The sequence below is a fragment of the Magnolia sinica genome, chromosome 15 (assembly GCF_029962835.1).
Source record: "Magnolia sinica isolate HGM2019 chromosome 15, MsV1, whole genome shotgun sequence".
NCBI classification, from domain to species: Eukaryota; Viridiplantae; Streptophyta; class Magnoliopsida; order Magnoliales; family Magnoliaceae; genus Magnolia; species Magnolia sinica.
Window position 1 is genome coordinate 14,394,635 of NC_080587.1, and position 15,502 is coordinate 14,410,136.

General features: G+C 38.5%; 1 protein-coding gene across 5 annotated transcripts in view; it reads right to left on the bottom strand.

Annotated features, from left to right (window-relative positions):
- Window positions 1-6,245, bottom strand: part of LOC131227188 (uncharacterized) — a 29,589-nt gene extending 23,344 nt beyond the window's left edge. For 3 of the 5 annotated variants that reach the window (XM_058222943.1, XM_058222942.1, XM_058222945.1), the window contains exons 1-2: window positions 6,093-6,245; window positions 1,393-1,734 (exon numbers count right to left, since the gene is read on the bottom strand). In XM_058222943.1, coding sequence (XP_058078926.1) covers window positions 1,393-1,655 — 263 coding nt within the window. In that variant the 5' untranslated portion in view covers window positions 1,656-1,734; window positions 6,093-6,245. Of the gene's footprint in view, window positions 1-667; window positions 774-1,392; window positions 1,735-5,821; window positions 5,946-6,092 lie in introns of those variants that run through there. The other 2 variants (XM_058222944.1, XM_058222946.1) reach the window with 2 other exon arrangements.
- Between the last annotated feature and the right edge of the window lie 9,257 nt (window positions 6,246-15,502).

The window sequence follows — 15,502 nt, forward strand, 5'->3', positions numbered from 1 at the left end:
TCTCCTTTATTTTCCCTCTCCGTCACGAGCGCTTTCCCTCTCCTTCACGCGGCGAGGGTTCCGGAGGAGGAATTCTCGTTCCGTTTCTTCAAATCCGGCCTGATTTCTCGCCGAATCTCCAAGAAATCCGCACAGGCACGCTCCAATCAGCGAAGAAAGAGAGAAATTGAAGAAAATAGCGAAAAAAATTCGAAGAAAGAGGGATACAGATACTTACCCGTCGAATGGCCCACCTCCGATCACCGCCACAGCCTACGGCTATAGGTAGTCTCCGATTTCTCTCTCTCTCTCTTTTTTTCTAATTCAAAATTTTTTGATTCTCCACAACCTACGGCATCGGCTTTTTATCGTTGTGGGTTGTTGGCTACAGTGGGACTCGTGAGTCCCCTGAAAACACACTCGTGAGTGTCCGTGACTCCGTTTGTCAATTGCCGACAATAATGGAAGAGGAAATACCGCGATATCGTCCGATGTGGGTTGTATCGGCGATACCGACGATATATCGCTCGATATCGCACGATATATCGTGCGATATCTGAATTTTTGGATTTTCGGTATCTTCCAGGGGTTATCGAATGAGTTTCGTCTTGCTGGGGGCCGATAACGATAATATCGGCCAATATATAGGCCGATAGTATCGATATTTCGAACACTGGGTTAGAGCAACCTGATCGATGGACTGGATCTCCCAACCATGTGCCATGCTGGCACATGGGTGGCATGTACATGAGCCTTTATTGCATACACGTGCGCTTAGCAAAGCTATGGATAAGCTAAGGAATAGTTCAATTTTATTTGTTATTCATCTTTCACATCATTATTGAAGCAGGTTATTCAATTGTTTAGTGCAAAGCAAAAACTACAGACAATTAGGCACTCCAACATATGAAACTCAAGTAACTCTTCTTGTAAGGTATATTCACAGTGAGAAATTATAGGATCTTGATGCACCATGAGATGAATAATGTCCTGATGCACTCAGTTCATGCCAGTGAGGCCCGTGATTTGATGATGTATACCGTCAATTTGATGGCCTCACTGCAGACGGGGGAATCCCCAAAATCTTCTAAATTTGATGATCCTAGCAATCCAATCTGTGCCTTTTTTTCCAGACTGTTGACTTACTTGTCTTAGCAGTCTATTTTGCACGCCACAGTCAAAAGGGTTGTGAACTTCCAAACTGGGACATTCCCCATGAAACATGGGCCCATTATACTAACCATGTGGATTGCCAAAACATGGACCCAACTTGTATGCACGCATGAATCAAGGCATTACACTGTAACTTCTCATTCACAATGCTCTTCATCAGTCCTAGGCCTATGCAAAGGGGGGGAAAAACAGAAAATCCAGTAGATCATAACAGAACATCTTCAACCTGTGAAGACATACTTGCCACTGTTGGAAGAGCTGCACCTCCTCTCTTTAATCAAGTGATTTCTCATTTCCATTTCACCAATACCCAGCCAGAAAGAACTGGAGCAAAATGTTTGAAATCTACCAACGCTGTTCAAGTTTGGCAAGTTCTCAAGACCAAGTGGCACCTCTAAACTTGACGCTTTGGAGCTGGATATCAGAAGGGAAACTGGAACATATGTACGCGATAAGCAAGTGCTCCACCATGAACAACTACGCAAGGCCTTGGATGCAAGCATTGGATCAACAGCAGTACGAGAAGGGCCGATTCGCCTCAGATGAAAGGACTATTAAAACTCATTTCAAAAATTCAAGTACCTGAATTCCAATGCACAAACAAAATTAAGCCAAAAGAACATATCAATGCATATATAGAAACTGAGATCTTGCAACCCTTTAGGGTACCTTTATATTCAAATGTACATTAGTGTGCCAAATATATATTCTAGCTAGCATGTGGGTTTACCACCAAATTGTGGTTGGAGCCTGGAGGTGCTCTCTGAGTGTACACAACAAAATGCTTGGTGTTTGGGTGCTTAAGCATGCAACAATTTCCTCTTTTTTTCACCCTGGCCTGAATCACAAAAAGCCTCATTTTTTTCTGAAGTACAATTTGGTGGTAGTGCACACTGTCGACCATGGATCCATGAACCACCCAAATCTTACACTTAATTAGTGCAAATCTCAAGTGGTTGCCAAAAAGTACTATCAAACAACTAGGTTTGGACAAACACTAAAATCATTCCTCATTGCCAAGGATTCCCCACTTCCAATGCAGACAATGAATTGCTACAATCAATTGTGTAGATATTCTTTCCAGTTATGTTTCTTAAGCAGGAAAAGATTCCCAGATATGAAGCATGTGATAGAAGAAATCGAGCCATTATATGAGTTAGGTTCTTAACGGAACACCTGTCAAAACTAACGACATTCTCATATTCACCCCGCCTTTGAGCAACTTACAAGTTACAACAACATAAGATCTTTAATTACGGAGGCTCCATGTATCCAAACAATAGAACATCAGAAACCGCTTTTTTTAAAAACAGTATTAAGTGGCGTTTTACAAATGGCAATGATGTAGAAGCTCTTTTAGAGAAGTTCAATAAAGATGTCCAAATTATATAGAGAAGATTTGACAATGATATCAATGGATGAAAATATTTTATGAGCAATGAAAATAAATCAAATTGCTTATAAATGTGGAATCGATCCTATGATATTTTTTGCCTTCTATGAAGATTTTTAAGTTTGAATACTTAGAAAGTTGGCTGCTACGCTTGATGCCTTGGTTGCCTTTAGAAGGCAAACAGTATAAAAGGAAATTTTAAATGGAATTTTATTTTATTTTTTTAAAGGCCCATGAACATGTAGGTGAGAAAGAAAGCAATCGTGCTAACATAACTCGACAGGCATAATGACTTCACTTGCCATCAGATGACATCATTGAAAAAGAAAAATACGAGAAACCCATTAACAAAAAAGAAACCCGCTCAATCAAACCATGTTTGTCAACTCAGAAAGGTTATATATGGTTTATAACAAGCCCTTCATGCTTGGTTCGCATACTTTAGTTCCTTATGCAGAATGGGTTTCTATGCAGTTAGGCCGCTTCATATGTGTTCACCTACTCTTCCAATTAGTGCGATTTGTCTTGCATCTGTATGTTGACAACATTATCCTCACCAATGAATGCAACTCTTTGATTCCATCCTTTTACTCTCGCCTCTCAGTTTGACATGAAAGAACTTGGCTCATTGCATTATTTTCTAGGAATAGAAATTGTTCAAGACTCTTGTGAATATTTTTTCTTAGATGAGATATGCTTTAAATCTCCTCTTTGCATAAAAATTGGAAGATACCAAGCCAGTTTCCACACCTATTGCCATTGGTAAAAGCTTGGTATCTCTGTTGTGACCCATATCCTGATCTATCTCATTAATGCAATCATCTTGGGATTCTTTTTTTTTATTTTTAACAATACCCAACTCAAATCCATCTAGATTTCACTTATGCTATACCAGTTAGTTCGCAACTGCTCCTACTATTAATAAATTTATGTTCACCCAACAAATTCAATTTTACTTAAAGGACTGAAAACAAATCAGTGGGGCCATGCCGGTATGACAGAATATGCGTTAGGTTAGAAAGCCAAAACAAAAGAAGCCACCATAGAACAGAAAGAACATTGTTTTGATATCATGGCTAATGTAAACCCGGGTGCTGAACATAGACATGGAGGGTACATTCATCCCTGTTCTACCCTTGCGGTTAAGGCTTACAATGATGCTGATGGGGCTAACAATCCTGATGTTTGGAGATCAACCACTAGATATTGTTTTTATCTTAGCCATTGTTTATTGCTCTAGTAATGAAGTTGAATGCCAGTCTCTAGATTTTGCAGTAACTAACACTACTTGGATGTGCTTTCCTCTTTAAAGCATGGGTATCTCTCTGTCCCAATTACTCTACTTTATGCAAGATATTAAAAAACAGTTGCGTAACAACTGTAATGGATGCTATGTAATGATAAAGGTGGGACCCATTACACGGTACAGGACTGTAATGTGCACACCATGGGCTCATAACGGTCCGATAAAGGCCGATTCAGTTTGTTCCTTTATAAAAATACTAATAATATTAATAATAATTTACTGTTACGACCACCATCATTGAATGCCTTGATTTTTTGACAAATTCAGTGCTATATGCATGTGTTGGAATCCAGTCTTTCATGTGCACACCAAATAAATGAAAAATAAATTTCATCTTGCTTGGGAGAGAGTTTCCATCGGTTTAGTGAAGGTTCTCTTAGCGACCTCTCTAAATAGTTTGTTGACATCTTCACCAAAGCTTTGTCAAGGGGCCATTTCAGGGCTTAAGAGTATGTTGGCCACTGCATCCCCAGAGGCACTCAATTTGAGGGGGAGTGTTAAGGGAAAATGCATACTATGAGTGTACTCCCATAATTTCTATGAACTATGAGGGTATTCTTCTAATATGTAATTCTACAAGCTTTTTAAGTATAAATTTTTTAGATGACCCTGAGAATATCCCTATGATCTCTAAAGATAAGCTTGAGAAGATCACTTACTAGATAGACTTGAGAAGTCTACAATATTAGACATTTGTAATCATTTATTTACTCAACCAAGGAAACAAATCTTTTTTTTTTAATGGAAAGGATTCGTTTAGTGAATCCAAATTAGTTAGGATAAGGCTGAGATGACGATGATGATGATGAATCAAGGAAACAAAGGAAATGATTCAATTACCATTGGATAATCAAGGTAACAATTCTATCTTCCAACCCTTTTCTTTCAAAATCTACTAATATCATGTTCACAATAATGAGATTTCATTCATCCGAATATCATTTTAGGAAGGCACATTGGTGCATTTCCAGTTCCATTTTGTGAATGGTACTGACTTATTGTCCTTATAATAGTACAACCCACTTGTCCAAACTTTTACCTTTTTTTCCTCTGATTCATATGCGTCAAAGGGGGAAAATGCGTCAAAGGGGGAAAAAAAAAAGTGATGAAATGGAAAGTTCGAAATTGCCATTAACCCAACCTATGGTTCATCCAAGAGGCGACCCATTAGCTGTTCGAGAATCAATTGGCATATGCACCAAAATCTAATGGTTTGTAGGGACTAAGAACCTGCACTGCAATTTACAGAATTGTAGAAGAAGCCTGATGATTAATAAACCTTCACCAAAACAAAACTAATCCCTTTGACAGGACATAAAACAGAAAATACAGCATCATTTTCTGTTTCCACAATCAGAATTCCCACAAAATCATCATGTAACTCGAAGGAAAGACAACCACAAATCAAAACGAAATAATTCCATAACAACGCGAGCTTCATAATCCACATGAATGGCGTATGATGATCCAGACCATTCATCCAGCAACTACCACACTGGTGGTTCATAGACAGAAAAGTCGTACTGATAGGACAACTCTGACCGTCCAATGGTCTTGTATTTTTTTCATGTTGAACATTGACCATCTATCTTTTTCAATTTAACGGTCCACCCGTTCAGGCCACTTATCAGATGGACACTGCAGTCTGATCACCATGCCTATCCAGCTATGACCCAATCCACGTGGTGGACGACACATGAATTCCACATCTAAAGTACCATTCTTCCAATCAAACCATAGATGAAAAATAAAACAATTGAGTTATTCCAGTATCAATCCTTCATGAATTAATACGGTGGGCCCAAATGCTCCCACCTATAATCAAACGAGACCCTTGGATAGGAGCAGTCCACCTTGAAGTTCACACAGGCCTTAAAATCACACTGATCAGATCATCACATCCATTCAAATAACGGCCGACAAAAATGGAAAGAAATACCAGCTTCGCTCTTACCGTCCATTTCACATACCATTTATCGTGCGCCTGAGATTATACAATCAACATTGAATTTGGGTGTGTGCAATCTAGGGTGGGTTCCTTCTATCCAACGGCCATTTTTTTTATCATAGTGCCCATGCATCAAAAACCTTAAATTTCCAAACATCAGGTATCCAATCCTTAGCTGAATATAAATAAAATTTAAAATTTAAAATTTAAAATTAAAAATTAAAAAAAAAAAAAAAAAATCTAAAATCATTCAAACAGATAACAGAAAATCAAAAGAAATGAGAAATTCTCACCATGAAAAAGAAGCAATCCAAACTGCAAATTTCGTAGATTTCGAATGCTCTCGTGATTTTGATAGACATCTGCAGAGAAAGCGAGCTTAAAACGATTCGAGCTGCGTCAGACAGAAATACAAATTGCAGACGCGCCCATCTTCAAGCGCCAAACACATACGCGCCACGTGGCACTTCTGTGCCGGATCTGGGACATCCATAGGATGGTCCTTCGCTGTGATTTGCGAATCCGGACAGTCCATTTTTCATGGTCAAGGCGACGACCCCTCTATTACTGAGTAGGTGCTGGAAAAGTTCTGTGAGCCCCACCATGATGTACGTGTTTTATCTTGACCGTCCATCCATTTTGCGTGCACATATAAGTATTTAGATTCAGTCCCTGCTACTACTTCATGTGGTGCGGTGCACTTGGGATTTCGATTTACTTCATTTGGGGTTGATGCCCTGAAAAATGGATGGACGGTGGGTTTAAAAGATACACATCATGTTGGGCCCACAGAGCTTTTCCAGCACCTCCGTCATAGTAGAGGGATCACCATTGAATCCGAGTCGGGATTCATTTTGGGACACGCTCTAGTGAAGGGACATAACATACCAACGGTTTGGATTACCAAGACATTTGGTGTATAGCGTGCAAAGATGTGACCCATTTGGAGGACTAATATCGCTTTAATAATCCTAAGGGCCCGTCTGGGAGCATGGATACAGAACACTTGGATTCGGAGGAACCACTGGATTTGAAATACTCTTAGGGCTCGTTTGGCCACCTGCATTAGGTGCGATTAAGCTGGTGGAATTGAAAAAGTAGTACCGAATGCATATGTAAGGTATTGTCTCTGAATTGAGTGTATCCCATGCTTTTTAATGGCATGTTTGGAAGATACAGGAGTAACTTCTATCCAGCAGGATTAGAGCCAAATCCTGTTTGCGAAAGATAAATCATGGGATTGCAAATGTATGAATCATTTCTATATATTTTTTTGTGTCACCACCCAGGTAGGCTCCATTTTGACAATCGGACCCGTTCACCAAGTAGGTTACGGGTCTTATGGATCCTAACTTTAACTGGTTTTGATGATCAGGGACCCCACAAAGAGCCTTGAAAGGTTTCAACAACAAGAGTTCATTTCCCTCTGTGTGGCGACTTGAAACTCGAATTTGCCTCATTTTTTGGCCTATGGCCTAAAATGATATAGAGAAACCGGAGTACAGTGTGGATATATCATATACATCATGGCGGGGTCACGAGTGGGACACCCCACCCCACCTCTGCGAGCAGTGACGTGAGTGGGTCTTACCAACCCTCCATCACCTATAGTGTGGTCCACTAATGGTTGGATCAGTTTGATTTTTGATCCCAGTGGTCAAAATAACCTAATTAAAGAGGTGGATGGTGTGGATTTAACAGCTACCTCATTATGGGTCCCATAAGTAGAAACCCACTATAAAATTCTATGCATGCGAGTGCAAGGTAAGAGTTTTTCGGTCTCTGTAGTCCACCTAGGATGAGGATAGACTTCATTTTTGGGTTTTAAGGATAAAACAGAATGGAAAATTGGATGGACATCTTGGATGAAACATACACATCAAGTTGGGACCCACGAGTAGAGGCCCCTTCCCTTACAACTCGTAGAGGTGGGATACGGAGAATCAACGAGGGATGGCAAAATCTCACCCATGACAACGGTGTTTGGGCACCAATCTCAAAATGATTTTCATCCTCCATTCTAAACATGTCAACCAGTTGTATTAGATGGGATTATGAATATCATCCCATCTAATACCACCTAATGCACCCGGCCAAATAGGCCCTTACTTAGTTTGGCACCCTAAATTCATAAAACTTTAATCTAAAAGTAGTTATACATGATTTTAATATCTCTAATTAGTGAACTTATGTAATGTTTGACACAATGATTATAATAAGCTCGCTAAAACGCATATGTTGTTCGAAAATGATGAAATTCCAAGTTTCGAATGGACTACAAGCACAAGATCACATCCGAGTGACTAACCAACAATTTTTAACCGTTGATTTACATGGACAATGTTTGGACCGGGCTGATCATCGTATTAAAGTGTTTATAGTGATGCAATTGATAGTCTAATTATTTTAGGATATCATTAGTGGGCCATACGTTCAATAGATTAATAGTCTAGTGACACACATGTTACACATGCAACTCTTGGAAAGATTTTAGGCTTAATCGGAGCTTTCACGTGGATTTCAAACCCCCTCTAGATTTGAAACCCCCAATTACTTCATGGTGCCAAACAATCAGGAGATTTGAAACTCCATAAAATTCCCCCAAATCTATTGTGCCAAACGACCCCTAGGGTTACCTGGACTTTAAAAAAACATGAAAAAAAAATAAAAATAAAAAATGCTAGAGAGATAACCATAAGGATTTATATGGACCATTCATGAGGCCTCATTTGGTCCAGATGGCCTCGCACTAACATAAGGATTTGTAGTCCTGAATTATTATTGTTTTTAATTTTTTTGAAGGATTAAAATGTTCCTCTGCCACAATTGCCCTTGTACAACTAGATCTTGTCTTGAAAAATGAAAAGCATTTTTAAAAGGTATATGGGTCCCATAAAAAAATTGAAATTCAGCCCACTCCTTGTCGATCTAATATGTTCATTTTAATCGGACAACCGTGAATCTAAAAAATATTTTTTTCTGCTTTTTGTTTAAAGTTCTTTATGGCCTGTTGTTAACAAATGTCTTAAATCTGAGGAAATCCAACTAGCCCGAGAAAGTTCGGGTGAAAATCCAGCAACAATTTATTTTGGAACTTCCGAGAAATTCGACCAGTCAAAGGACAAGTTCAACTAGCCGAAATGTCCTTCGACTAGCCCGAGATCTAGTTCGATTAGTCAGAGGTTACGTAAATTGTGCACAAACTGCTTAAATTTGAGGTGGTTTCCGGATTATTCCAAGTTGGTGCAAAAGTTGAGGTTCATAATCTATAAATAGGAGTTCCTAGGGCATTTCTAAATAAATTCCTAGGCTTCTTAAAGTACTCTAAGGATTTCTAAAAGGGGTTCTTGTGTTTTAAAAAGGTGGAGCAAGAGAGTGATTCAAGGTTGTTTGAATCGGGTAAGTCTTCTCCCTTTATAATTTCTACTTTCATAGTAAAGATTTGTCGCTTCGTGTCGTGGTTTTTTTTCCGAAAGGGTTTTTCATGTTAAATCTTTGCGTTCTCTTGTGTTTGATTGGTGCTCTCGAATTGCTATCATAGATTGATCTCCGTGTGATTCCGTAAAACAATCCCCAACAAGTGGTATCAGAGTAATCGTTAGGACATTTAAATCTGCAAGATTAATATCAATGAGAAGCACTAGGTATGATATCGAGAAGTACTTAGGGAAAAATAACTTTGAGTTATGGAAGATCAAGATGATCAGTTCCTTAACCAAGTAAGGTGAGGATGGTGCTCTTGAGGAGAGAAAGTATACTATGACTGATGATGAATGAGATACTCTCGATAAGAAGGCCTTATCCTCAATCCATTTATGGCTCACGGATGAGGTCCTCTATAATGTTTTGAGGTTTAAAAAAAAAAAAAAACTGCAACTGGTTTATGGGCGAAGTTAGAGGATATTTATGCTAAAAAATTCATTGAAAATCACCTACACTTGAAGCTACAGTTGTTCACCTTCAGATTAGCAGAGGGTGGAGATATGGAGGCCTACATCAGTAATTTTAATAAATTGATTTATAAATTACTGGACATGGAGGAAGTGATCAAAGATGAAGATCAGGCATGTATATTGTTGAATACTCTACCGTCATCGTATGAGTCATTCAGAGACTCATTGTGCACCGGAAATAAAACCCTAAGTGTGGACACCGTTATCTCAGCCCTTCAAGGGAAGGTCATGAGAAAGATGAACAGTGGCTTGGGGTCATCTTCTGATGCACTGTTTACAACGGGAAGAAATACTGAACGAGGTACATGATCTTTAAGACCTAGATCCAAATCCAAGGGTAAGAGCAAAGGAAAACTAAAGTGAGAGAACTGTGGGATGAATGGATACATGAAGAAGGATTGCACAAATCCTAAAATAAAGAAAGAAAACTGAAAGGCTTCTTCAAGGGAGGCCAATGTTGTCACATCTGATGAAGAAACAAGTGGAGGTGATGTTCTGTCTATGTCTATGGTCGGACACTTGCATGACAATTTTATAAATGAATAGATTCTTAACACAGGAGCATCATATCACATGACTTTTCATCGGAGTTGGTTCGCCAGTTACAAGGAATGTGATGGTGGACAGGTCTTTATGGGCAATGACAATGTCTATAATGTTGTGGCTATTGTTACGGTAAGCATCAAGATGTTTGATGGGATGGAGTGTACCTTGATTGAGGTCAGGCATGTTACTGATATGAAGAAAAGTTTAATTTCTCTCGGTGCACTCGAGGCGTAGGGTGCAAGTACACTGATATAGATGGTGTCCTTAAAAATTCAAAAGAGACACTTGTGGTTATGAGAGCACAAAGGTACGGAAACCTTCACAGGTTAATTGGGAGAGCTTCAGCAGGTAGAGTGGAAACGGTCGTTGCAAATTCCACGTCTGTACGTATGTGATATGCTCGTATGGGCCACATAAGCGAGTGGGGCATGAAGGTATTATATGATTGTTGTTTGATTCTAACTTTTAAAAATTCTGATTTAGATATATGCAAGCATTGTATATATGGTAAATAATCTAGATTATCATTTAAATCTGGAAAACATGAATGTAAGAGAGTGCTTGATTATGGGCACTCTAACGTATGGGGGCCATCGCCAAAGGTTTCCATTGGAGGGTTGTCATGGTTTGTTTCATTCATTGACGACTACTTCAGGAAAGTCTGGGTTTACTTTATGAAATATAAATCCGAAGTTTTCACCATATTCAAACAATAGAAGGCAATTATGGAAAAACGGTCAAAGCGAAAAATAAAGGTTTTAAGGACTGACAATGGTGAAGAATTCACTTCTACTGAGTTTATTAAATATTGCAAAGATGAAGGGATCATTAGACACAACAAAGTGCGTCACACGCTCGAACAAAATGGTGTAGCTGAGCGGATGAATCAGACTCTCTTGGAGAGGGCCCGATGCATGCTAAGTAATGTTGCGTTGGGTAAGGACTTATAGACTGAGGTCGTTAACATGCTTGATACTTGGTGAACCGATCCCTGTCTAGGGCAATTGAATGTAAAATCCCAGATGAAGTATGGAGTGGTCATAAGTTGGACTATTCAGATTTGCACATATTTGGTTGTAAGGCTTACTCTCATGTATCGTCAGTTGAGAGAGATAAGCTAGACCATAAAGCCAAAAGGTACATCTTTGTTGTCTATGGTATTGGTGTAAAAGGTTACAGGTTATTCGATAAGGTCACACGCAAGGTCATCACTAGCCATGATATCAGGTTCGATGAAAGCTTCATATTCCACAAGAATGATCAGGAAGAGTAAGAAGAACAAGAAAGGTTAATCGTAGACATCCAAATTGACACAGATGATAGTCATGCAGAAATAAATGTGCAAACAGAGGTATAGGAGAACGTGGAGCAACCATTTGTGAGAAGGAACTCACTGTGTAATCATAGGTTACCGACAAGATACATGGATGACTCTAATATTGCATATGCCCTCATTACATATGAGGGGGAGCCGTCAACTATTTAGGAGACTCTTGATGAGCCTGATGCAGAAAAGTGGAAGGCGGTTATGGACAATGAGATGAACTCGTTGCCTAAAAACCACACATGAGAGCTGATGAAGCTTTCAGTGGGCCAAAAAATGATCAAATACAAGTGGTTATTTAAAAGGAAACATGATAAATACAAAGCGAGACTAGTAGTGAAAGTATATGCTCAGAGAGAATGAATCAATTTCACAGAGATATTCGCGCCGGTGGTTAAGCAAGTATCCATCAGATTCGTATTGGCGCTGGTTGCCCAATACGATCTCGATCTGGAACAGATGACCATGTCAAGATTGCATTCCTGCGTCAGATTAGGTGGGCTACCCAACCCATTACCACCCTTAAGAGTAACCTCTAAGAGCCAATAATATTTAATATTTCAAGGCTTTAAAAAGTAGTATTATTGCTCATTTGGTAGCTTATATTTGATATGAATTAGAATCCAAATCACAATTACTATGGTATCGATATGAATTCGAATTTCGATGGAATTAATATGAATTGGAATCCTCAATCATGAATGTATTAGAATTTTGTAGTATATTGATATAAACCTAAATTTGATTAAGTAAATCAGCTTTAATACCCTAAGTTAGGAATCATTTGCATGCATTTGAGAGGATTTGAGTGTAAACATAATTAAATCACTTCTTCGGGATGGTGTATTTGGACATAAAGGGAATAAGTGGTATTTGGAATGCTCACTTTTGGTGTGTTTTGAAAATTTGAGTTTTATACTTGAATGTGTTTTTGGATTAAATGCTTTCTTTTTAAAGGCACTAGAGTGCATGTCTAACAAAGATGGTGCGAAGATACTAATTTGCTATACATGGTTCATGTTGATGATACCTCAAAACAGTTATATTATTGGTTGCAACACTAAAATCACATTAATAGAATGATCTTAACTATCGAAACGTTGGCTAATCTAAATAGATGGTTAAAAAACATTAGTAAGTTTCTCGTACGTGCTCCTTATTTTTGTGGCCCACCTAAGGCTTGAAATTTCTTCATTTTTGGCCAAATTATATATTTTACTGGGCTTATTAAAATCATTCGGTCAAATATAACATATATGGCCTAATTCTGGATATTAAAGTTGATTTATTTAATCAAATTCATGACTTATGAATATCCTCAAGAATTCTAATGTATTCTAAATACAAGCACCCAAAATACACACAGCTAGGCTCAAGCCAACATGGCTCAAGCCCAACATGACCCAAACACTTCCACTAACAAAATGTTCTGGATGTGTTTCTTAAATCACGGCCATTGATTTTGGTCCCACTAAAGAAGTGAACAATGTCTGGTATAAAGTAATATTCATCTATTGCTAAACCTAGAATAATACAAGTGAGGCACACCTTTGGGATCTAAGCCTTTCAACCGGTCGGCCCATCATACCTAGCAATCCAATTGAAGGCTGTGCAAATGGACATGCACAACCATCAATCCTCACTTCATAGGAAATTTATTGTCTAGTGAGGGAGATTTTCTGCTGGAGAAATGATCGCGTGCAGCGGTAAGAAAACTTTCACACACAGCCATTTCTTTCCTAGACCAATTGCCTAGAGATCCTTGACCCTACTCTGTGGGTCCCACCATGATGTGTGCATTATCCACACCTCCCATCCAATTTTCCAGATCATTTTGGGGCATGAGCCCTAAAATAAGGCTGATCCAAAGCTCAAGTTGATGACACCATAGGAAACAATGGGGATTGAACGCCTACTATTGGAAACTTCCTTGGACCACAATACTTTTGGATCAAGCTGATATTTGTGTTTTCCCTTCATCCAGGTCTGTGTGACCTTACAAACATGTTGGATGGCAAATAAAGGTCACTGTGGGCCCTAAGTTTTCCACAGTGGGTGTCATTATCCCCCTAAGTTGCCTGTGGTGTGGTCCACTTGAGCTTTGGATCTGCCTCATTTTAACTTATGTCGTAAGATGATCCGACCAAATGGATGGATGGCTTGGATAAAATACGTACATCATTAAGACCCCCAGGTTCAGGTCACCAGGGCCTTTGCCTCCAGTACTTTACAACCAAGAAATACATCAACAGAATATCCGGCCGGTGCAAAAGATTGGCCACCCAATGATATATGATCACCAGTTGGATCCACTCATCAAGCGGACAAACCTTCAAAACAATAGATATGGTGGGGCTGACCAAATGAGTGAATCCACCTGATTTTCTACCAAGTATTCATCCTGGTGTGGTCCACCTTTACATGGATTTTATATACACATGTGACACGTTGGCTGGAAAGATCATCAGCTCCTCTTTTTCCATTAGACTGGAATTGTCCAGATGACCTCCAACCTAGCATGGAAAACACAGGATCTATGGGGTTACCCTGACTTACATGTAAAATTCTCTCCGTTTACATTCTCTTTATGTACTGCGCAAGAATCATTATTCAACTGTCTTATATAAAAGATTAGTTTGAATAAAAACTCATGTGGGACACACCAATGGGATCATTAAAATTTCTTCCAAAATTCATAATTGACTTACCTTTAATTCTTATCAAGACATCATAATTACAACTAATTAAATTAATGGGTACAGGTAAGGTTACACACAACATTTATTTCATCCCAGCTCTTTCACAAAAAATTAACTCATATTTAACATATATCTCATCTCTTCTTTTTTACAAAAAATTGGGATGAGTTGCCAAGCATATATCGGTTATTCTAATTAGCTCATTTTAGGACATGACCTAGAAATTGGCAGATTCAAAGCTCAAGTAAAACACATCACATGATAGGACAATTGTGATACTTAGTTTTATAATTTCTTGTAGGGTCACATAAGTTTTGAATCAAGTTGGTATCTTTATCTTCTGCTTATTTAGTTTTATGCTACTTGTAAAACAGTTGGATGACAAATAATCATCACATTTGTTCCTAATAAAGTTTACTTATATCTTGCTATACATATATTACACCAATATAATGAAAAATTGTTATTACTGTTAACATTTCGAGTGACACAGCTAGATAGATGGAATGGTATTATCTTGGTGGTTGAAAGGGTTTTTTGACATATGGCACATGCAAGGGGAGAACCTGTTGGCAATGCGAATAGTCATCATGTTGCTGGTGTTGATCTCGAGATTACTGTTATGCTAGTAAATTGTCGTTGGCTTTTTTGTGCTGGTTGATAATGTAGGTTTATCTTCTTACGGCAGGGTTAAGGCCTAAAGGAAAAGAGGGAAGTAGATGAGGCCACAGCTGCCTCCCAAACCTCCACAAAACAGAGGAGCTGAAGGCAGGCCTGAAGCAGCAACATGCAACCCCTCCTCTTGCAGCCGCACCAACCAGACCTAATTCCAAATCCAAACGGCGACCCTCCCGCATTGGAACAACCAAAAGCAGCTATCCAACAGTTTAAAGAATATAAATACAGTTACAGTATATTGACTTCAGCCAGCTAATACTTATCTCTAATTTATGCTTAAATAAATTTCAACTTAAATAATTCAGTCCACTCCAACATCTCAATTCTATTATACTTAAATTTATCAATTTCAAAAGGTTGCAAATTAAAATTTGTAAAGATTTTTTTTTAACTATATAAATGAAAGGAGATTAGAACTTATAATAAATATAAAATAAAATAGACAAACAAATGTTATGAGGAAAATAGACAAACAAATTATATATTATACATATTTCTAACAA